Genomic DNA, 25,876 nt, shown 5'->3' with positions numbered 1-25,876 from the left:
GGAAGCTGCTGCCTAAGGCAAGTACATACACATACAACTAGTTTTTGATACCTCTTAGAGTAAGTTTTTGAATTTAAAAATGCATACACACAGATTTTTAAAATAAAATTAACAATTCATATTGGAGGTATACCAAATTTTCTAAACATATTTTGTGATAATACAAATGGAGAAACATCAAATAAGATTCTTAATACCAAAACAATGAAAACAAAACAGGCTTACTCAGCATATAGTTGTACATTATGATGGCATTGTAATTAATCATTAACATTTATAGATTTACGTGTTCAGGGTTCTTTAAAAATTTGACTTACGCGGGTAAACAATTTTAAAATTATACAATTTGTATGTAATAAAAATATTGTTGGTTAAAAGCATGAGAGGGAAATTTCATAATAAATTAGCATATAAGAACTTGCTTGTCCGGTATGCCTTGTTATTATTGAGTTACTATATTTTTATTAAATTATAATTATTATGTTAATACATAATATGGTGAGCAGTAAATGCAGCGATCTGAATAAAATTAGTTATTTGAGGTAGATGATCTGTAAGTTTTGTATGCTAATTTTAGATTACATAATGGAAAAAGGTTACATAGTCAAGCGACAGAAGCGTAATGACGTCATCCAGGTATTGACTGCTGTTATAACAATCTCTGCTCTGATTCTCTCTGTCTACTCTCAAATAAGTTACCAGTTGTTAAAGGAGGATGTTAATCATTTAACCGCAAGACTAGATCAGCTAGAAAGAAATGGAATGCAGGTGAGAAGTTATGAAATCTGTACAGTAGATTGACGACAATTGATCTTAGTAATAGTCAATTTAACAAGAATATATTCTGAACTGGTGCAAGTAGGATTGTGCGGCAGAGCTTAATTTCTTTTAATTTTTGTTTTAACATTGGAATGGTCACATGAGAAGTTGTTTTCATTTGAAAAGTTTTTTTTTAACATACTTAATTGTCTGAAAGTGCAGGTACATATAACTGTCCAAGGACTTGCAATCTTATATAACAGATAGTATTATAACGATGTATGTTCAAAGTATGTTGTGTATAATAGGAACAGTAGACATAAAACATGCACTGGTACCCAGCGTAAATTCTTCTTCAGCATAAATCTTGATTTTATTGAGAAAAAATCAGGAAATGATGTCGCATCTTATGATAAAATTCATTTATCGAAAGATAAATGAATTTGTGCTGTTCACTTATTGGATAAGAAACTGTTTGAGACGCTGAGGTTTATAGGATTGTGTTACTTGAAAACTTCATATCTAGGTGTCAATGATGTCTCCTACTGATATGGAACAAGTCATACAAAAAAGATCAGCAGAAGACGAGGGAGTTAGTGATGGCATACTAAGTCAATTATCACCAGGTAAATTAGCCAAAATGTAACACTCACTATAGCAACATTTTAATAGATCTTTGGTATTCAGCTTTTAAATCAAAGCAATAGACTTAATAACAAAGTTGTTAGTTTGCTAGTTTCCTACAAAAAGTAGAACAGGACACAACGGTACTTTAACAGTGGATTAGTTCAGTTCCTCAGCTCTACGCTAAATATATGTTTTTTTCAATTTAAATACTGTTATTGTCACGGTGTCATGATGAAAAAACTTGTTTTCTCAATGCACTACTAACATAAAGAGACAATTCTCAATTGATTGATAAGAAGAATAGATATGCACATTAAAGTAATTATTACATGACCTCGATATATCATAAACTGACACTACTTATGGCCTGTGAGCTGGATAAATTTGGTATACTATTTATTTGCTCAAAATATTAGATATCTATAAAGGATAAAACTGTAGTTTAACTCAAGTTTAATTGTAAAGCTTAAACAAAAGTATAAACTTCACTATTAAGATCAGCGTTGGTCAGGAGAGCAACACTCCTCCATACAAATAAACTTAAAAGTAGTGAAAAGTAAACAGAAAGTAAACAGAGATTTTCTATTGATTAAGACTTGATGATGTCATGACAGGTGTAATCAGAGCTACATATAAAATGGTTATTAAAGGTAAAATGTTGATGATATCAGTGGAATTGCTTAAGAATGTTTTTGCATGTACATGTATAATGAAAATATTTTGCACAGGCAGAAAAAAGTCTTTGGAAACTTTAAATATATCCTTTTCTCATCAGAGTGCTGGTATGTTCTGTATTGCTTAAAGGCTCCCTAGACACTCCTGGAAGTTTTTAAAGCTTGTGCTCAAGTTTTTATTTGTTTTTACTCAAAGCATATTTATATTATTTTAATTTAATGAAAGACTTCAGCATCAAAAAAAACTATCGTAACATACATGTATTTTAACAACAGGACAACTTTCATACTTAAAAGGACCTCCAGGAAGAGATGGTAGGGACGGTAGAGATGGCAGAGATTGCGAAGAGTCAGACCTGACTGGACTGAAAACGAGGGTTGAAAAGTTGGTAAACCACACCAAGTCAGTTGTAGCTCGACCATCTGCCAGGCACTCTGATAATGGTATGTTCACAATAATAAACAAGTTGAACATCATTTTAAAAACACTGTGTCAATGAAAAGAAAAACCATTTTATTTTCGAGATAGGAAACATCAATATTATTTTTAGAAGAACTCCTACAAGAGTTTAATCAAACAATTGCTCATGGGTTGCTGAGTCTCCTCCAAAGTAACAACGGAAAGCTAAAAGAAATTGAACGACAAATGCAAGAAGATGAGGAGAAGAGGGAAACCTCTTCAGCTGGTTAGTTGAGTTTTTCTTTTGTAGTACGCTGTGAGCAATTGAGGAGTTGGTATCAAGAAAAACTTGAATTTAATGAAATTATTATTTGGAAAGCAACAGGTAGTTTGCTCATGGTAGATTTAATAGGTGAACTATAATAAAAGAATAAAAAATTCTTCACTTCTTATTTTGTACAAAACATTTAAGTGCTACCCGGGAAAGTATGAAACTTAGATCTGTGATAATGAAAAATTGAAAGCTATGAAAACTTTTATAAAAATTGGAAACTCTGTAACATGTAACTTGATTTTTTTTGTAGCTGACATACAACCAGCTTCTGGAGGAGGAAGTTCGTATATTAGATGGGGCAGAAAATCGTGTGGTAACGCTTCACAGCTCCTCTACACAGGTTGGTTACAAAATATATCTACTACCCTTTAATTCCTTGCGGCTAACTTTATCAAGCAAATAAGATGACTGGTCATTCATTTAAAATATAATAATTTTGCAGATTCTTTAGAATACATTGCTTGTGATTCTTACCAGTGATTTCAAGTGCTGATTAATATTGCATTTACTTAAATTTCATGATTCCTTAATGTATCCTACAGGACTAGCAGCAGGGCAATACCATGGCCATGAAGGAGGGTCATCTGTCTATACATGTCTACCTTCAGAGCCAGAGTATAACTCATATTTAGCTGGTAACCAGGGTAATTACATATATGGAGCAGAGTACCAGACCGACTCGAATATATTTCCTAGTCGTATGCATGACCAGAATGTACCTTGTTCCAGATGCTACCTTCCTAGCAGATCTACAACTATTATGATACCTGCTAAAAGAACTTGTCCATTATCTTGGAATAAGGTGAAGTACCACATATCATCCGATATAGGCTTCTTTGTATATAAGCTGATATTGGAAGAGAAAATTTCAAAACAACAATTTTTTTTATACATTTGGTGGATTAGTGTGTCCAATTACTTATAAGCTGTAACATGTGCATTAGCAAAAAAGTTATTAATATGCTAGCTTCATACACAAGTTAGAATAGCATCATACCATATTTTCGGAGCAAGTTTTCTCAGATGCTCAGTTTGACACAAGATGTTTATAATCTTGAATGATTTCATCAGCATGTTATCATGATAAAAAGGATGTTGTTTTATCAGTTTTATTACAAACATAATAGATAACTCCCAATTGAATGATGAGATGCCAATGAGAAAAAAATAGATCAATATTTGCTTTAGAATAAATAAGCAAATGTAATTTGGTTAATAAATATAAAAGTGTGAGTGATTATTAAATATAAAAACTGTTTGGTTTAGGAGTACGAAGGATATCTGATGTCAGGACACTACAATCACAAAAGAGCGTATAACTATGTCTGTATGGACAAAGAACCAGAAGCCTTAACTGGACTACATGCTAGTACAGATGGAGCGTTGTTCTTCTTTGTTCAAGGACACTGCAACCACCTTGGATACTGCCCACCTTACATTCAGAATGCAGAGTTAGCCTGTGTTGTTTGTTCTAAATAGCATACTTCTTGTATATTGAGTTTATGAGTTGACTAATATGGACAGTGCACCTTTATTAATTTAATATTTTCTTAACTTCTCTAGGTGATTATACAACTTGTTATGCAGATTGAATATATCAATGACCTAGTGTGAGACCTCAAGTATTACTTGCCAATTTAATGTTTCGCATTTAATTCAAGATATTTACCCATGATCCAAACAAAATAAAGAAATACTTAAAGTATAGTAATATTTACCAAAGGCATAATATAGCAATATAAAGAAGACTTTTGAATACATACAGCATTGAATCTTTATTAAAGTACAATCTGACAGGATATTTTAGAAGTCGTGTGCATGTGAATCAACAATGTGAAAATTGCTTTCTAAGTTTCCTGTACTACTAGTACATAAACTAATTTGATACCTTTCAAGAAAAATATAATTCGTGTCAACTTTCAATCTTCCGATGTCTTCAGCTTTTTACAGTTTTTACCCTTTTCGCTCGCTTTATCTAAGCTAAAATATGTGATTCTTTGATACACCAGAAATAGCTGCTCTGAAACTTACTCCATTGTACTCACATGATTTCTCTTGCAAATTAGCAGACTACTTTAATTTCTACAATAAATTTTAGATATAGAATTAAATGAATATAATCAATAATGAAAACAATAAAAACATCAAAGACACACACTGTAAAAGTACATCAATAGGTGATGAGACGTTCTAATGTAAAAGTGGGTAATCGATGAACACCTAATGCTTTTACACGGCAAAGCTTCTGTGTGAAAGCGTTGACGAAGTAGGTACATGTAACTTTTTTGTTTTCTGTGGTTACTTCCACTCTGTACATTTGGACTCAGAAGCAAGTATTGTCAAACCAATAAGATATGGTAGTGTGGATTGGAAAAGCAAATGGGATTTTGGAATGAAAATAGCCATATTTAATGACTGGCACAGTTTAAATGGAGATGCTACAGCAGTGTTAAGTTGCTTGTAGTATGTATTAGTCATTGTAGATTATAAGATAGGTGAGAGTTTAGGATGGGTATGTGTATATGTTTTACTGACTAAACAACAACTGAACTCAAAACAGTAACGACGATACAGGATAATGACAGGATAATAGTTTATAGCTATACAAGACAATGACAGGATGATGACTTTAGCTGCAGTATTGGTCCCACAAACATGTACATTATATATATATATATATATATATATATATATAATATATATATGAGCAACCTTTATTGTGGTAATCCGTAGTCATATTTTACAAAAATGTTTTTCACAAGGTACTACATGTAAAATGTAGTTAACATCGATTACGACATGTGATCAATTTATAACATATCATTCTATTAAACACTTAAACAAAACAATAAAGCACACATACAAGCAAGAAGGTACTGGCCAAAAGATTGATTAAAAATTAAAAGGATAAGGCGTGCATGGTATACATTATCTAAACTGCTATAAATATAAATTGACCGCAGGGCTGAAATTTTTCCAAAGGTACAGTTTTTATGGTCAATTACTAATCATAAATAGTTCCACCATATTGATCTGGTAGATTTGAAACTTTTATTCCTGGCGACGTTACTGAAGCCACACGGAGCGCAACATTATCTTAAACCACAGAAATGGGCACTGTCTCAGCCAACAGTTCAGCGTTAGGTGTTCTAAATGAAAGTTTTCTATGCGTTTAAAGATAACTTGATTGTGCGCAACTAGACCCCTCAGCTGCGGAAGCAATTATCTTTTTTTAAGAAATGAATGGTTTCTCCTGGAAACCCTGCCATCATCTAATCATACTATAAAACTTTATGGGGTGTCAGCATGTTTTATAACTTTTCCTTCCACCCATATCCTGAGTCCCATTTTACCCATAAACTTATGCCCTCTCTGTGTTGATATACTGTGATTTCAGTTGTTTAGGAATGATGTGTAGTGTTGATCTAAAGTTTCACCTTGTAGTAAAATTGAAGGAGCTGGGAGGTCGTTACCTGAAGGTGTAGATGTAAATACGCTTATAACATCATTAAGTGTTTGATGAGACTGATGAGCCTTAGTTAGATTTGTCTTCACTGGCTGTATCATCGCTCAGCCATTCTATTTGATCTAGAAAAATGTGAGCTAACAATTATATGATTGACAGCATAAGCTTTAATAAAGATTTAAGTTCAAGTGAGTTAAAGTATGACGCATTGTCTGATACCTAAGTTTCAGGTTTGCCAAAGTCCAAGAACTGTTGTTTTAGCAATTCAATTATCTGCTTGGATGTATAACTTTTATGGTTATGACAGTGAGCCATATTCAATATCTATTTATCTAAAGTTATCAAATATTAAATGCCTTTCTGGCTGAAAAGGTTGATGCTGATACACATTTAGAAGTATAGCATAATGCTTCATCTTTGTAGCAGCATCAAATAGTAAATCATCCACAAACGTTTCTACCAAATCAAAATCTGAAAATATTTCACTTACAGTTCTATGAAATACTTCCAAAGCTGAACTTATTCCAAATAGTAGCCTAAGAAATCTGCGTCTTCCAAAAGGAGTTGCAAATGTCGTTAAAAACTGTTCTCTTAGTTAAGTTTGAGTTGCAAAAGCCCTGAATTGCATCTGGTGGGGAAAAAACCTGTTACTGCGATAATTTTGAAAATATCTCAGTAGCGGTTGGCAAAGCAAAGTGTTCTTGTCTGATACACCTGTTTAGATTGGTGGGGTCAAGACAGTTGCATAGTGATCCAATTGGCTTCAACACATGCACAGTGGTATAAACACAATGAGTAGGCATTTTAACCTTGTTTATTGTACCTTTAGATTCCATTAAGTCAAGTGTGCTTTTCAATGAATCTCTCAACCCAAACCCTTCTAAACCTGTGTGCTAATGGTTTGCCACTCTCCTTGAGTGTCAAGGTAAGCATTTCAGGTAATTTGCCTAACATAATTATTAGCTACAGCGCATGCCGCTTTTACAAATTTTATAGTGATACAACTAAGGAGGTCTAAAAGGGTTGTCTCTCCTCGCTCAAGAACTATAAAATCATTTATGGTAAAAGAGAGCCTTTGTTCAAGCATGAGTGCTACTTTTCTTGCTACTTTGAGTGTTTGTCCACTGACTGAAGTTATTGCTCGGATGGTAATAGTGGTAGTAAGAGAGAAACCCAAAATGACTAAGTGACGCAGAGCAAGATACTGGTAGAAACGAAAAAGTGGCAGCCATCCTTTAAACCAGAAGCAAACTCGCGAGTGAGACGCCATTGACATGGAAACTCGGCAAGCCGAGAGTGCAAGCAATCACAACCAAACTGTCTGACCAACATATTAGAAAAGAGTATGTTGGTTGCAAAAACCTTGGCCTTGTCATTTTACCTTAGCTATTTTCACAGTGCTTGTATCTTGTCACTTTTGGATTAAACAATACGCATATAAATCCCTAAACTTGCTTTTTACATACTGTATGGCTTCAACTCTAATATCATTATATCAGTTAAACCTCCAAGTAATCTTTTTCAAATATTTTATAGGTATAACTACTGCTATTCAGTTTACTTTCCACGGTGATTTGTGGAAAACATGTTGTAATATATGATCGATGTTTACCACAGTAGGTCTAAAGATTACTCAATAAACAAAAATAAAATAAAATCTTCACAAAATCTCAAACAGGCATTTGGCACTATATAAGACTTGCGTAGGCCTCCCATACTTTAGTTGGACAATAATTGGTCAGTTTAGGTCTACTAAATCTTTACAGAGTGAGTTAACAGTCTTGATTGTGTCATAATAAAAAAGCGTCTGTTTGGGGTTGCCACGCGCAAATGGTTTTGTTCATAGGCACTGACACAAAATTTGGTTATAATTTTGATAGTTTATGAAGTTTGATGTTCTGGAAAGGTGAAAATCATGACCGTAATTCTTTGAAATTTCTAAAAATATTCATTGTAAGTAATAATATCGGACAGGAAGGAACCACAAGAAAAGTTTGTATTCTTGTTTTACTTCTTCTAAAGTTTATACAAAATTTATTATACAAAAGTTTAACATTTTAACCATGATTCACTCACATAAAACTGGTGATAAAAATTTATAATATTTTAAAAACTGATTTTGACAGTTTTGGGCTATTGTTGTTGCAAGTGGTTATAGTTTTTGCATTTTTACAAATTGGGATTTTTTTTCGTTAGTAAAAATGACTTTTAAACAAGTTGTTACTCATTCAGTTTTCTTTAGGGTTGGAAAATGTTGTGATTTACTGTTCTTCAATGTGGTTTGACAATGGGAATTATATTGAAAAGCATATATACGAGATATGGAATAGATATAATTCGTTCTAAAAATGTTTTTGTCTGAAAGCAGGAATGCGTTATAAGTAATGTAGTACTCAAAGGGTCACATAATGCTTTTGTTCAATAGCTGTACCACAGTGTTTCAGGGGAAAAACAACATTCAATTAAACTTTTAATTTTTGATATGTCACTGCGATGTTATCAAATGCCTTAACAAGGGGTAAAATGAGGTCTAAATTAGGCTATGCATTAGCAAACCTTTAGAATAACGGTGTTTGTCAAATGCAAGTCTTTGCCTTTCCTCAAAGTTGCTGAATCTTAACCGCTGCAAATAAAAATTACATGATATGTCATATAGGAATTTATTTATGGAATATTAAAATACTAGTGAACATACTCAACATGAGATTTAGCAAACTAAACATCCCATTACTCATCATTCAAATGGTAATCCCTAAAATTCTCTTGAAACTTGATATATTTTTTAATTTAATGCTTGTTTTCGTATTAGTTGTCTACTAACCCACATCTCGGTAATTTATTTGATACACATACCATAATTTATCTATCTGTTTTCTTGTACGTGATACATGATCTCTGATAGAAATCTATCTTACAGCAATGTCATTTCGTTAAATAGGTATTACCAGCTGTAGCAGTTTTTTCTTTTACTGAGAGGGAATCAAACGTTGGGGAAGCGCTGTTTTTTGTGCTCAGTAATTTTGACTAAAACTTCCTTCTCTCATTATTTTGCTAGTTGGAGTATTGCAAAAGGCTTCAAAAACATTCGTTCTTGCCTATGGCGTTTTTTTAATGCATTTCTTCAGCCACTCTTTGCCACATATGATCCTGAACAAACTACATGTATTAGCAACCAAACAGTTTGAGTCAGAGAAAGGTTTGTGACAGGTACGTGTCAAAACAAGGATTTGTAAACAAAACTTTAAATGTCAGCTTATACACCGTGTCGACCTGTACGCTAGAATTTGCGGTAGATCTATAGCTGCTCTTCATTTAACTGTGATTTTTGTAATGGGAAGTTGGAGATAATAGTTTCAAATTTAGAAATGCTGTAGTACAAAATGTAAACATTTTTAGCAGGTTGAAAGCAATTTTAGCTACTATCAAAATTTTAAGCAGAGCAAACTTTGAATATTCAAGAGTCATTTCCACATGTATATCACTAGGAAGCAACTCCAAAAAGCTTGCTCTTACATCGTTTCGATATTGTAATAAGTATGTTAGATTGACAGTAGTACTGGCTTGATTCCAAACGTCTAACTCTATCATAGTAAAATAATCCATCAGTTTTATGGGTTTATTTTACTACAGTATAGGATTTAAAATAGGTGTGACTTGAAAATTCGACAATGTTTAGGAGGCCACAGCTTTTTCACTTTTGCCTTCATGCTGCAACCTAAATTCAATTTGTTTTCTTTAGTTTTTTGTATAACCATTTCAAGAGTTAAGATTGACTTACTATTTATTATTATAACATCAGATTCACTGGTCCCAACAAAATTATATGAAGAAAACGCAAAAGCAGGCTGCTGCCATACTTCTGGACCAACTGAAAGTTACAAAATTTTCTGGTTTAAAATTCATTTTTCCTTACCTATCTACAATTTGCATTTCTCACAACTTTGGAACAATCTGCAATAGTGTTAGTAGTGTTTTTCATTTACTTGCATATCTGTTTGCCAACACACACCGCCTCCTCAGAAAGGTTTAATCCAAACAAATAACTTAGAACGAAACCAGACTTGTTAGCTTCCATTTTGTAGTTATTTTTTAATGAATAATTCCACAGTTGATATATTTGGCTCAATGGGATTTAATACTCACTTTACCGCATTAATATTCTACAACAAAACTCATTTTTTAATGTTAATTAAATTTAAGACACCTAAAGAAGGAACGCTTTGACAGAACCTTCTATTAACACAACCCTAAATGTGATATACTTGTGCATTTTTATGATGTGGTAAAACCATTTTGAAGCCATATAAGAAAATTCGTTATGTACTGTAGCACTTGGATAAACAACTATATGATTAGGATTTTTTTTGAAAGCGTTGTAGTTCTGCACTCTTGCATTTGGTTCAGCTTATTCTGAAGAATTGTGATTCTAGAATGCAAGAATAGATTCTAGAATAAGTGGTCCATATTACCATAGTATAGAGTGACCACAAATAGTGACAAGAAAAGTATTGCAGAATCTATTTCATGTATCTAGCAAGAGATTCTGTAATGTGGTAGAGCAACCTCAAGTTTAATGCTGTATTCCGTGCTCTTTAGCAGTTATCATTTTTTATTATGAATGCATCTTTTCATTTCAGACCTAAAAGCCTTGTACTGCTATTTGATTTGTTGGATGAAAAAACACCCTTTGCCACCACAATCAAAATATGGACTGGATTAACTCCATTCTAATGTGTTAAGGCGTTGGGTACACTGTAAAAATATTTACAACTATTATCATAGTTGTGTTTTTTTCGTATCTGTGAATCATTGATATATACTTTTTTCTGGTCTAAAAGTTTTTGTTTTGCCATATTTTGATGATATCTTTATACATTTTTTATATATAGAGTTTTGTACTCTCATAGTTATATTTTTATTGAGTTCTTTATATTTGTTTCCTTATACCATGTTACTATTGGGACCAAAATATCAAAATATACAGTATTGCAACCATACTGTATCTGTAAACATAAGGAATCAAATTGACAAATCAAATTTAAGGACAATTTAGTAATAATTTTTGTATCTTTATGGTGCAATGTTTGTGGAATGTCTTTGAGAAAAAAGTTGTACGAAAGCTATGCATGGTGTATTATAGAAACATTGGTTTGTATCGAACGTGCAACACTGGCGAAATTTTGTAGAGCTTGAGAAAAACATGTTCTGGTAAGTTTAAGCGCTGTACATTATAGTAAGATTGTAGAAGATTTGTTAAAGGAACATTCTGTAAAGCTTTATCTAAATGTATAAATATGTCTACATTTCGAGCAACGTATTTTTCACAGCGTTGCTGAAAAGTTGAGTAACGTTCAAAGGGTGTCAACACATAATCTTGTGACAGTCCTGCGATAAAACGTTTCTGGCATTTTTCGAAACCTCCTTGGAATGTTCTGGGAATGTATAATTTCTAGTTTGTTACCTACCCGACACTTGAAATTTAAACTTTCTTTTTACCAGCACTCTGTATGCCTTAGACATTCTTTAGTCTAACAAAAGCTATGTCTGCCCATTTATTTCAAGTTGCAAAAAATTGCGTCAATCTAGGTTTTGAACTCACAAGTTGTTGTAAAATAGTCTGACACTTGCTAAACAACTGCACTAATCAAACACCTCTATATATTTGAAATAGTGGTGGAGATATTGGTTCTCAGTGCTTTATTGACCCATCTAACAATCTCTTATACCACAATAGACTGCTCGGGTATTAGTTAATATATTGGAAGGCTTAACAGCTAGACTGTTTAAAAAACCATCAATTTTTGTGAAATTGCATATTACAGCAAGTCAAAAAAGATTTCAGAATTAACAGAATATTAGTACCATTTCATCTATTCAACATACATGTACAATGTGGGGTAGTTAAAACAGTTCTAATTAGTTTGCATTGTTTGGACTAAATTGAAGGTCGATATTAAAAACAAGCTCAATATTTTAAAAAAGCCGAGACTCTGGCAAGTCTTTATACTGTATTTGTCTGTTTTGATGAAAAGCACTGATGGAGCGCAACATGAATTTAACCAATCATATGTAGCAATAGCACCAGAAATACAGTGGTGATACATGCTTGTTTTTTTGACGATCAGTTAGCAGTAGCATAAGCTGTGTTCACACCAAAACAATTTAAAATCAATACTAATAAGTGAATACTAAATATTATAATAAATACACATGCATGTACATGAAATGTGGCAATGGTGTGACTCTCGTTTGTGTTTATGATCATGAGAGATATAAATGGAATGCATATCAATGTCGTATTTCAGTTCCAAAAATATTGGCACATTTTGTATTGTTGGAGTTTGAGTTGGTTAGGTGAACAGACTAAAGGTCATCCCAAATCCATCTCTATCAGCGAAAACACAACTCCAACCAATCAGCCTGATGTTAAAGTACTTTTACCAGTCTTTGCATTGGATGGCTACTGTTCCGCTGACATGGTTGTAAAGTAATGAGATAATGCAAGGCTTTTTTCGATAGACTAGAACATTATTGATTTGGTTTGTGCATATAACTAGTTGAATCCCCGGACTGCACCGGTAGTAAAAAAGTTATTGCATAAAGATTTTAGATTTAACTGGCTAAGATTATTTATCCAATAAATTTGATTAACTTGAGCTTGTTTAAATCTCTGCTACTATATATACTATGATATACCTTTAGACTCCATTAAGTCAAGGGTGCTTTTCAATGAATCTCTCAACCCAAACCCTTCTAAAGCTCTGACCTAATGGTTTGCCACCCTTCTTGAGTGTCAAGGTAAGCATTTCAGGTAATTTGCCTAACATAATTATTGGCTACAGCACATGCTGTTTCTACTAATTTTATAGTGATACAACTAAGGAGGTCTAAAAGGGTTGTCTCTCCTTGCTCAAGACCTACAAAATCATTTATGGTAAAAGAGTTCCTTTGTTCAAGCATAAGTGCTACTTTTCTTGCTACTTTAAGTGTTTTTCCACTGACTGAAGTTAATGCTCGGATGTTAATAGTGGTAGTAAGAGAGAAACCCAAAATGACTAAGTGATGCAGAGCAAGATACCGGTAGAAACGAAAAAGTGGCAGCCATCCTTTAAGCAACTCAGAAGCAGACTCGCGAGTGAGATGCCATTGACATGGTAACTCGGTAAGCCGAGAGTGCAAACAATCACAAAACTGTCTGACCAACATATTAAAAAAGACTACATGTATGTTGATTCCAAGGACCTTAGCCTTGTATTTTAACTTTAGCTATTTTCACAGTGCTTGTACATTGTCACTTTTGGTTTAAACAATATTCATATAAATCCATAAACTTGCTTTTTACATACTTTATGGCTTTCACTCTAATATCATTATATTAGTTAGACCACCAACTAGTGCTGCACGATAAAGCGATATAATTCGATATGACGATATATTTCCGTGGATGATTTTATATTGGGTCAGTTTTCAAATCGATATGAATATCAAAGCCGATATTTTATCGAAATATTAGCTTATTTGATTTTGTAAAACTGGAGTTGTCCATTTTCTTTATTGTAATGAGGGGACAACTCTAGTTTTTCTACCGATATGAACCAAATATCCTCTCATTTCGTTCATGTTCAGTGTATCTTATATCAAATCGCCGGATCTAGGCGTAGCAAAATTTTCTTTAAGCTGGGCGTATTGTGCTTCACTTGTTATTACGCCTGGTCTAGACATTATTTGAACAGCGAATAAACACGTAGCTTTCGGTAAGTTATTCACCCTATTGGTTTATTAATAGTTAGAGTACTTATTCAATGTACCTATCCAAATCGGTTCGATCAATGGCTCTCCATCACTACCTTTGGATCTACACAACAATTACCTGTTATGGTAACTTTTGTTTCCGATATAAAATTTGTTGAAGAGGATAATTATATTCATAGTGTCGCTATTACAAAGACACAATTTATATTCGCAGGCCGCTATAGCTACACTGACGCGAAGTTACAAAACCGTACCACCGATTCTTTATTTACCAAGGTACTCGATATACAAATTATTGGTTATGTTTTTCTAGCGCTACAATTTATCCTAAATAATTTTATAATATTGGGCCCACGGTGTTTTAGTTAATTTACAATTTTTAACCGTGATACTAAAAGTATTAGCTGCCTCCACCAATTAGTAAGAATTATTAACCAACCAGGTATTCTTTCAACCAGTAAATATCTTTCGACTCTAAATCGTTATGAACTTATTGAAACCGGCTGAGGAGTTTGAAAATATTTTATGTTAATTTATCTTATAACACTAGAAATGTCAAACCATTCTATATTGAATGTAAAGAAACACGGAACACTTTTTTATCTTCATTTTCTAACAATTGATTTTTTTCTAAATAAGTTAATGAAAACTTGTTTTTGTTCAGGGGACATATATATGTCTCAGAGTATGTCGTATGTGTGCCTGCAGGTCTATAATATATTTTATCGCGCGAACGTTCATTGCGCTGTATTTTTATAAGATATTTTTATTGCATTACCTTGTAGTTGTCTTCACACTAGACCACTTAATGTGGAAGTGGTGTGCCTCATATGATTTAATTTATTTTGTCAGCAGTTTTCAATTTTCGCGTAATTGAGTTAAATGCTAGTCAGTAGTGCAAGCTTAACTACCTGTATTAGTTCATAGTGCTTTAGATGAGTGGTTTTTGTATGATTTTTAATGTCTCTTATGGCTCTAGGTAAAAAGCTGTTAAAGTATTCACTTTTAGTGGCATGTATGGATGATGGTTGTTGTTGTTGTTAGCTGACTTAGCTATTGCATGTAACTTAGCCTACATTATGGTTTTAATTTTACGTTTAGTTTCACGTAGCATTAATAACAACTGGGTATTTTGTGTAGATTTGCTATAATAGTTTGTTAAAGATAGTGGATTTCCTCGATTTAGCCTGCGAGTAGCATGTGTTTATAGAATGGATGAGATAAAAGAAATAATGCGGGTGTTTTGGTCCACTAAAATATCACTGTCTTACTAGCCTTCAAGTTAACCACATTTGTGCTTTGGTTTGCGAGTTTGCAATGCCAAATAAATTAATTACCTTTTACCCATTAAGGATTTTCTTTTTCTACGCTGTGCTAAAGTTGCTTAACTATACTCTGCTTGTAAAAGTTTGCATTTGATAAAGTCCTAGCTTCATCATTTTTGGACAGCACAATAGAAGTCAGCTAGTGGTTGGTGTCCAAGAATGATACCAATTAGAGAACTAGTAATTTTTACTAGCTATATATTTTAATAGTTTTTATATTTAATTTCTGTACCGCCCCATTAGTTTATTACTGTGTAGGCGCGCAGGCAAGTGTCAAATTTTTCATTTTTACTTTATTTGCTAGTGCTCAACATGGATTGCATTTCATGTCATTTTATATTTGTAATTCACCATAAATTCTCGTCTGCAAGCCGCGTTTGTGAGTCTAATTTTTTTTTGTAAAAATTGGGTTATACCAATGATATACAGCTCCCCAGGGATAGCCGACGGCTATCACAAAGGCGGGGTTTAATGAGGGAGCTCTGTCAGGGTTGTGTTGGCCCGGGTTTTGGAGCAAACACAACTCTCGCGGGGCGGTCGCGTTGCCTTGTTAGGTTTTGGAAAACACGACTCGCTGTTATCGTTTCATTAGCTCATTCAGTCAGTAGACCCCGCGGTTCACAATAGCAAACCTTTAATTTCTATAAGGTAGGGGTGATACCTAATCAAAATAATAGATCCATGCAAAATAAAACATTTCAAGTTACCTACTTTTAGTAATTTTTAAATTAAAAAAAGTCGTGGTATATGCTTAAAGTTGAATATAATTTACACGAAATTACCCAAACAACGACATTTTTTCCTAGTTTTTGATTAATATTTTGCCACCCCTAATATAAAATGACAAAGTCTTTCATTATTCTTACTTTGTTTTACCTGGCCAATAAAATGAGACAGCAGGCAAAGTTGTGCAGTGTAGTTTTAATACTCAAAATCTAAATACAAAACCGAATTTGAGCTATTTTACGATTGTGACTATTAATATCACGAATGCTTGCGAATGGCAACGGACTGATCATAATGGTGACAATATTGGGATACTATATTTATTTGACAACAAAATGGATTCAACAGATAAGTAAAATAACCACTATAGTTCATAATATTTGTAAATTTACAAGGGGCTTTATTCAGCATATTTGTTTGTTCGGGTGCCGTGTTCGGGTTCATCCCAACAGAGCTCCATCATTAAACCCCGCCATATGAGAGCCGTTGGCTATCCTTGGGGGGCTGTATATCATTGGTTATACTAGACAAAAAGCTGTATCTTCACAATGACATTTTGTAGCGCATTTCCCAATTGTTGCCAAAGCTAACAGACATTTTGTGCCATTCAAAGTTTTTATGTCATTTATTTATTGTTTAAAATGGCACAGCATGTTTTCAGTTAATATATTATAAGCGTTTTGGTTGTTTCTAGAATGGTGTTAGAATAATCGCTGTTGCGCATGGAATTTCACTCATGGCTTATCTGTGTTTTCATTTCACTCAAAACTTGCTAAAAAAAGTCTGCTCGTATCTCGAGTTTCTCACATTTTGAGGCACTTGTATGTAAAGGTATGACTGTTTCTTTTTCTTGCAAAGTGGGCCCACTTTTTTCTGGAATCATTGAGCTATTGTATATTTTGTGTTCCAGAATGTCTGCCAACAGTGTTGCCGTTGTGCACTGCTTATTTTGCCAGCAGCCCTTTGCGAAGAAGGCTGGAGCAGTGGCAAATATATCAAAATGCTCTGTCTGTAGTAAGTTTAATTACATTTTCTAGAGTTCTATTAACCTTTATGTAGAATTTACATTTGGTGTTCAGATGTGTAATTATGCATCCATATTAGTTGGTTTACCGTTATTGTTTTGTTACTTTATAATATTTATAATGCAATGTTAAATATTTGGGAAATGCAGCGTGATCGCATCACATCATTTACGGGGTTGCATTTGTAGCATTTTTTGTGGTTAATGAGAAACTGAATATTGGGTAGAATTTTAAGGCATCAGTGTTGATATTATGTATAGTTAGGGTTGGCTTTTTCCCGGTAATTATTGAATTAATTCCAGCGGTTGAGAAAAACTGGTTGGAATTAACCAGTAAATACCATGGGAAAAAGTGGTAAATTTGTTTTTTATTAGAAAAATCATGGCAAATTTCAAAGTTTAACAGGAAAAATATGAGTTTTAATCGTAAACAATGAACTGGTAGATGAACTTTTGTCAGTTTCCACTTTCCACCAAGTAACACATGTCACTATTTGTTTGGATTTGCATCTTGCTTCGCTCTTGTTTGGATGTCATATATTGAGGCTTAACCCGACTTGAAATTCCTTGACTACGGCTAGTGGAACGGGGGAAGACCATCTGGTAGCTTGCTAAATTGCTTTCAGTACTCTTAGTTTCAGTAGAAATAGTTTAGTTAGACCATAGAAACAGCTACAAGCATAATGCTTTGAATAGCATTCTCTATTACAATTTTTGATATTTTTCCTCATTTATCCCCCGGGGTATTTAGGGCGGCCGTTAAAACCGTATTTTTCTCAGTGGTATTGAGCCCCCTTGGAAAAACCTTTCAACCCTGTATAGAGTATGAAATGCTTCCTTAACTATCTAAAAATGCCTCTACTCAAAAATAAGGTAACAATTAAATAATACTGCATCAGTTTATGCATGTCAGCGGAATGATAATGTCACCAACTTTAAATTGTGAGTTAATCTAGCATTAACTTCAAAAGTCTTTGTTTTTACCAAATGCATTACTTGCATCACTGGAGCACTTGACGAGAAAGCATTATTTTACTATTGAGTGTTAAGGTTGTGAAAGTCTTTCGGCGTGCGACTACGTCAGATCTTTTTGGGTACCTTGCTTGGGAACATGTTATATGCAATGTAGAATAAAAGGTTATTTGTGTTGGTTTACAGGTTAGCATAGGAGTAATGCACCATTTGATGCATGAATATACTATACCTGGACTTCTATTGCGACTGCGCAATGCAATCGCAATATCTGTAATAGTTGATGTTGATATTCTTGTAATTACATAAAGGAAATGCCCATGCTGTGAGAACAGCATGAAAATAAATGTCAAAAAATGCAGCAACTGTGGTAAGATGATCTGCTATCTTCTACTATATACTGTTACCAACAATTGGCCGAATATACCCTTAAGTACTAAAATATCAGAAGCTGTCATTTTTCTTTAGCATAATGTATTGGATACTTTTATGCCATTTAGAGGTTACTGCATTCCGTGAAAAATGTATGGGATATATGTAAATTGTTTCCGAGTCTAACCAGCTCCATCCATCGATATCAAAAAAAATCATTTTCGTAAAAATTATGGTTGTTTCACGTCAGCGTTGCGAAGATAGTGACTGATTGATCTGGTTTTGTGTGAAAGCAGCCTTATATAGAAGAAAATATTGAGGATGAAGCTATGGTTTGTATAATTAGTGATTTGATAGTTAAAGTCAGTCAAGGTCTATTGACGGTGCTAAAAAGGATATCCAACCACAACTTCTCTGAAACACAGTATCAGTCCAAGTCTGTTGACCTGCTCAAAACAATCCACAGGCTATCAGGCCATAATCAATCCGTGAGGTTTTTATGTTGTAGCAAGTATTCCTATGCAAATACGCTACAATTTGCTTAATTTGTTTTGCAGTCCCAAAACTTATGATAACTTTATTACGAGGTAAAGCCAAGAGTTACGTATTTTTTCTCTAAAACTGTGGCAAGAAAAACAAGTGTTTAAGGCTAACTGTGGGAGTCTAAGGCTAACTGTGGGAGTCTAAGACTAACTGTGGGAGTCTAAAGCTAACTGTGGGAGTCTAAGGCTAACTGTTGGAGTCTAAGGCTAACTGTGGGAGTCTAAGGCTAACTGTGGGAGTCTAAGGCTAACTGTGGGAGTCTAAGGCTAACTGTGGGAGTCTAAGGCTAACTGTGGGAGTCTAAGGCTAACTGTGGGAGTCTAAGGCTAACTGTTGGAGTCTAAGGCTAACTGTGGGAGTCTAAGGCTAACTGTGGGAGTCTGAGGCTAACTGTGGGAGTCTAAGGCTAACTGTGGGAGTCTAAGGCTAACTGTGGGAGTCTAAGGCTAACTATGGGAGTCTAAGGCTAACTGTGGGAGTCTAAGGCGAACTGTGGGAGTCTAAAGCTAACTGTGAGAGTCTAAGGCTAACTGTGGGAGTCTAAGGCTAACTGTGGGAGTCTAAGGCTAACTGTGGGAGTCTAAGGCTAACTGTGGGAGTCTAAGGCTAACTGTGGGAGTCTAAGGCGAACTGTGGGAGTCTAAGGCTAACTGTGGGAGTTTAAGGCTAAGTGTAGGAGTCTAAAGCTAACTGTGGGAGTCTAAGGCTAACTGTAGGAGTCTAAAGCTAACTGTGGGAGTCTCGTTATTCAAATCGTATTTGAGAACGTGTGCCGACTTGACGCTTCACGTTATATGGAATTTTAGTTGTACTTTTCGATGTAAAAACTTTGCAAAATTTTTTTACGCTCAGTGAAATTTATGTGAAAAGAAATTTCAAGTTTCTGCAGCATTTGCTCATATTTTACATGATATTTGGAATTTGGATATTAAAGGACTCACAAGCCAACGTGGTAATGTTAGTAAAAGCAATAGCCTAGCTCAGTCTAATGCGCTAGATTAAATTGATCAAATGTAATAATTTACAAAATATGCTGCATATGTATATTATGTTTTAGGTTCATCCATGGACATCTTAACAGCCAACAAACAGTCCGAGCGACTAAAAAGAAGTTTTGCTTATGGCAAAAAGCAGAAAAAAGGGCCATCTCATGTTAAACAGAAATTTGATGAGACGGTAAACTACTGTGAAAGCACTCATTTTAGTTAATGTATAGGGTTGTTTGATGAGGACATAAACTAAATCTATGTATTTCATGTGTTTTTATACTTTTGAAAAGATTCATTACGTCGAATGTTTTATGTGAAATACATTGAACAACTTTATTTAAGCGTGAAGAGCTACATGTACATTGGTTTGAGTTTGCGTATATTGAGCTTTGCAATACAATTAGTGGCAAGATTTATCAGATAAATTCGAGTTCACACCACAATAATTGTGGTGAGTTGATATAGAAATATGTATAGAATTCCAAATTTAAAGGTCAGTGTAAGATGTTTAATATGTGGATGTAAACAATGTCTGAAAGTTGAAGACACTGAACCTGCAGTGAACGTATAAGCATTCATCATTGCATTTGTTGATTACCTATGCAAAAATATCCTTTGCAGAAACTGGTAAACCCAACTTCATCAAGCATATTACATGTGAAAAATTGTTTGCCTGCAGAATGTGTTGTTTTTGTAAAATATGTTGTTCTATTTGAATTTAGGTTGCATGTGCCAATGGCGCCGGATTTGGTGTTGTGGCTTTTTTGGTGTTGCCCGGTGGAAGGCCTTCATTTTATGAAGTGATTAAGGGCCTCAAGCTTTCAGATGAAGACTGCCGCTTAGCCTTCGAGGCTTTTTCAAACCTCACCAAAGGAAAACGTAAAAAATACATTTTGGTATCAAGCTCAAGCAGTCTCTAAGCTTTATTTTCTCTTGCAACTTCTAGTCTCATGCCTGTCAACTGTATTTTTAAAGTTTCCTTCATAATTTCCGACCTGTTATTTGTTGAAAAAACCTCCAGTGGGTGAACCAAAAAATCAATTGTCACTGCTATTAATTCTGTAGTACAGATTAGCAATTGAAGACTTGTACAATCGTAAGTTACCAAACTCTGGTGTATTCTTTCTGAGACATTTATGTCGCGCATATCTGTCGTATAAATTAGTTGTACATCATGTACTTTAGGTTCTGACAATAAGGTGCATCAAATTATAAAACACAGTATTAGTGAACTAGTCTATTTTCATATAATACGCGCACTGGATGATAAGGCATATAAAACGGAAAAATTGAGTTAGATAGATTAGTCTTTATTCAAATCCATAAATCTCAATACTACACAAATATTACGCTAACCTTTCGGTCACTCCTCTATGAATCAATGTAACTCTTTGGCCTTCTGCGTTGGACTTTAATAGTTTGCCAATTTCACCATCAAACAAGCTCAGACCCGTTTCACCATCCAATCCAGTTTCATTGCTGTTGCTTAGATGATTGCGGCTTTCCCATTTTGTGTTGCATGACTAATGGCTTTGAATTGGAAATCCACCTTGTAACTACTGTGTTATTGCCTGCCATCTTTGTGTCTTTGATTACTGGAAATTAAGGCATCACGTGTAAACTTAAAAGCGATTTATTCGACAATCAAGAAGAGTGGTTTCATTGCTTACTTGTAATAGAACACGTTGACAGATTTTTCAGTGTGTTAACATTCACTGATCATATATTGGTACACCGGAGTATAAGGCGCGTGTTTTAACAAATATAGGGATTTTATGTGCCTCTTGTAGTTTGAAAACTACGATTATGGGTTTTGTGTCATTGAATTGAGTTTTTAATTACAGACAAGGAGTTTTTGTTATACGGTAAGGTAATATGGACTGGTTGAAAGTCATTCACTATGTTTCAATGATGCACAGTACTTCGGAGTTGCACCCTCTCCAAATCATGGAAACGGCGTCTTCGCACTGAAATCACTGCGCACTGATCAGTGCGAAGCCAGTGCAAATTTGCAGCAAGGAAACGGCATTTGTGCAGTAGCTGCGCATAACTCTGTTGTTGTGGAGACAGATTCATCGAGGGCCATAAACTAGTACAAAAGTTATCCCGCTAATCTCGTTTTCTATTCTTTCGATCTTCTTTCACTTAAATTTAATTATGGTTTGCACCCACGAGGATGATGAGGTGATTACTTTCCTAGACTTTGTTATCGATGCCAACACTTTTCGAAAGATAGGTGGCAAATCCTAAAGTAATGTTTAAATAATATATTACTTAAAAATACTTATTAAAAATATATTGCTTTCTAAAAATTGTGTCAAGTTTTGTAAAACCTTGTGAATGTGTATTGTAAATAAAAGTATAATGACGACAGAAGCATAAATAGACTGTTTCTGATGTTCGGTGTCCATGAACGATTCTATTTCTCTATCGGGCGATTCAATTTATACAATTTCTCTTCTCTGGCTAATTTGCTAAAAACCACTGCGCAGCATGTAAACGTACAATCCTCTTGACTTCAGAGGGGCTGCATCGCAGTACTGCGCATCATGGAAACGTAGTGATTGAGTGATGGTTGGCGCTTGCTATTGTCTTGCGTGCTTTATTTTTTCTAATTGGTTTTGTGAACTTTTCCTTAGCTTCGCTTTTGCTAATCAAAATGCTCAGAGAGACATCAGCCTTAGCTTTTAGTTTTGATGGTTAGTCCCTTTGCTGCTAATCGTGTGTATTAGAATGATGATGGTGATGAATGATGGTGATGTTATGCGTACATTTTAACCTACTCAACTCTGTGCTCTAACAAGTGTGGTAATAGCCTTATGTTGCTGTTGTCTCTGCATACACAGTCATTCCTCTGCATAATAGTCTAAATTTTTCAAAGATTTAATTTGTATACTTTTTATTTTTATCAGACTGCTTCAAGTCAGTTAATTTGTACCTGAACCGAATGACTGTATAGTAACGTGTATTATTGGCTTGTATTAACAACCTTTCCCTTCTGTTTATTATCACACACACTTGCTTCTAGGTCCATGCTAACAGTAGTGTTATGTTAATGGAAGCACATGTCTTTCACTGTCAGTGCAAATCTATTTTTGCACTTTTTCTCAACAGCACCATCTATGTTACAGAGAAAAAAAAGTGTATGTCTGAAAGAAAGTAAATGAAAATTGTATCTCTACTATTATAAGAACGGCGTCTGTCTGTTTGTACAAAGCCAGGATTAGATGTTAGGATAATAGATTTCTTCCTCCCAACCAAAAGTAAAGCAAAAAAGTAAACTATGCTTTTAAGGCTAACTATAGAAGGCTCATTAGTCAAATCAAGTTAGAGAATTAACCTGCACTGACTTGACAATTTACGCTAAATGGAATTTCTTACATAATACAAGTGCAAAAACTTTACATAAATTCTTTATGTTCAGTGTAATTAACTTTATATAGGAGGTTTATGGTATAAGGGCATCTACTGTAGTCATTATTGTTCTGACCAGCATTTCTTGCTTCTTAAAAAATAGATGTATACAAATATTTAGCTCAAACACAACTATTTTGTTGTGTATATTATGTTGTGTTATTATGTTTGTTGTTTTATTAAATTTGACCTTGACCATGGTTTTCCATTTTTAGAGAAATACATTTATAAGCCATTGACTGAAGAGACACTGACTGACTCATTGGACAATCGGACAACCGACCATCTTGACGCTACTGCAGCTGTCACAGTTGCTACCGATACTGACGCTCCGACTACTACCACTGAGGATTCTGCTGCGAACAGCAAGACGACTACTGCTACACAGTCCTTGACGGCTACTTCTATTATTACAGACTCCGTGACTACTGCTACAGACGCCGCGACCGCTACTGTTACACAGTCCTTGACGGCCACTTCTATTATTACAGACTCCGTGACTACTGCTACAGAATCCGCGACCGCTACTGCTACACACTCTTTGACAGCCGCTTCTGCTGTTACAGACTCTAAAACAAGAACAACAGATACTATGACTGCCTCAACTGCTAGTGGTACAAAGACTGACTTGATCATGACTACTCAGACATACACTACTTCTTTAGTGTCAGTGAAAAGAAAACAGCAACAATTATTGACAACTAGCAAAAAAAAAGCCGGTAATCTTTTTTACTGTTGAACATGCCTTTACTTGAATTAGTATTATATATGGATTGTTGTAAAGTCACTTAGAAGTAGAGGCTATTATACAGGATAAGGTAGCAACCTGGTCTTATTTATCCAGTTACTGTTCATTAAGGCCAAGTACTATATGAAGGATTGCTTTATCTAGTCATGGATACATCACAATACAAAAATAATTTCTTGGTTCTGTCACTATTAGAGATTATAAACGTTTGCGAGTCATTCCTGAGGTGTAAGGAATAAAATAGTTTTTTGGCAAAGGAAGCAATAGTAATGCGCAAAAGGATCAACGATTTGGTCAATTTTTGCTGCTAGATATAATAGTACTTATATTTTTAGATTTTTTGCAAATATCACTTTCTGTGCTGCAGAACACCTAATAAACAATTGTGCACCTTCAAATCTTTTGCCAATTTAACCCACTTTGCATTCATGTCCTTGCAGAAATGCTGCGATTATGGAGCTTTGATGATGAGTGAACAAGGGTTGGTGAAGTGGTCGGATTTTGAGTGAGGAAATAGTGTTAAACTTGTAGTGGTTAGAGTTTTATATCTTCTAATTTACATAGAATAGTTAAACATTTTTGTGCAACAGAAATGCGATGTGTTCGCTAGAGATTTAAAAAAATACAGTAATGTATAGAGATAGGAGCTTAATGTCTTAATGTCTTAATACTTGAGTCAATTCACTCATAGCTCAAATCAACTTCTATATAAAACAACTAAGTACAAATTAATCCATTCCCACCATCTAAAAACTATAATGAGCTATTACAATGGTAAAAAATCTTTTTAATTGTTGTAATTCTCCATTTACGCTCACATTGTAACATTTTGTACACTACTGTATAGAGTTGTTACCTTTGAAAGAGAGAGACATCTGATGGCAACACTTTTGATACGCTACACTTTTGTGACAGTACATAACATAAACTTTACAAGTGTCATCACGAAAGGCTAACATGTGACCACTGGCCAACTTGTCCGGGTGCTTTTTTCTACTATGATGAGAAAGAACTGTTAGAATCTGATGAGAATGTAAAGTTCCTAATGTGGCTGCATTAGGAACTGTCTTGTATCCTCGTATCTCCAATATGCCTCGTGTCAGGGCGAAAATTTGCTCAGAATTTTCCACGCATCTCAAATTTTTCATATGTTGTGACATTCGTATGTCAGGGTATTCCTATATAGGAACTTTTATTAAATCCCTTTGACATACATATATGTGATGCTTGATTGTTTTTTTACATTGTTGACAATTTTCAAGTGGTGTGGTGCTTTCCCTAAGCACTTGTTCTGCTCTCCATACTGCACTGTACTTCTTGCAACCACCTTTTCTCTCGTCTTCACCCCTCTTTTCAAACTCCTGTTATATGTATACACCGTTAGAAGTTTTATGTAATTAAGCTGTTTAATTCTTTTGTAGTAACCTTACCTGGGAGCCAATAGAAGGCACACAGATTTCTACCAATGTTTCTCCTTTGAAGATAATTAGTATTGTATTGAGATCTCATAGTATCTCAACCAAGCTTTTCTCAATTTTAACGTAACCAGTTGTTTATTGATATATTTTTATTATGGCGAACTTCTGTACTAGTTGATACTAATGTATGTACCAGAACGCATTCATTTTACATGCAATAATTACTGCATTTAATTATTGCTATCACTTACCTATTGGCCTTCCTTTTTACCTAGACAGCAACTGGAACAGTGTAGTTCGTTTTATCATCTAATGGATTTTTGAACTGATCAA

At 34.4% G+C, this 25,876-nt stretch overlaps 1 protein-coding gene across 1 annotated transcript in view; it reads left to right on the top strand.

Annotated features, from left to right (window-relative positions):
* Nucleotides 1-25,876, top strand: part of LOC137392130 (uncharacterized) — a 75,094-nt gene continuing 49,218 nt past the window's right edge. Inside the window, exons 1-2 of the mRNA XM_068078759.1 lie at nt 1-17; nt 578-768. Coding sequence (XP_067934860.1) covers nt 586-768 — 183 coding nt within the window. The 5' untranslated portion in view covers nt 1-17; nt 578-585. The remainder of the gene's footprint in view (nt 18-577; nt 769-25,876) is intronic.

Source organism: Watersipora subatra, chromosome 3 (assembly GCF_963576615.1).
Source record: "Watersipora subatra chromosome 3, tzWatSuba1.1, whole genome shotgun sequence".
NCBI lineage: Eukaryota > Metazoa > Bryozoa > Gymnolaemata > Cheilostomatida > Watersiporidae > Watersipora > Watersipora subatra.
This window is presented reverse-complemented; position numbering and strand designations above follow the sequence as displayed.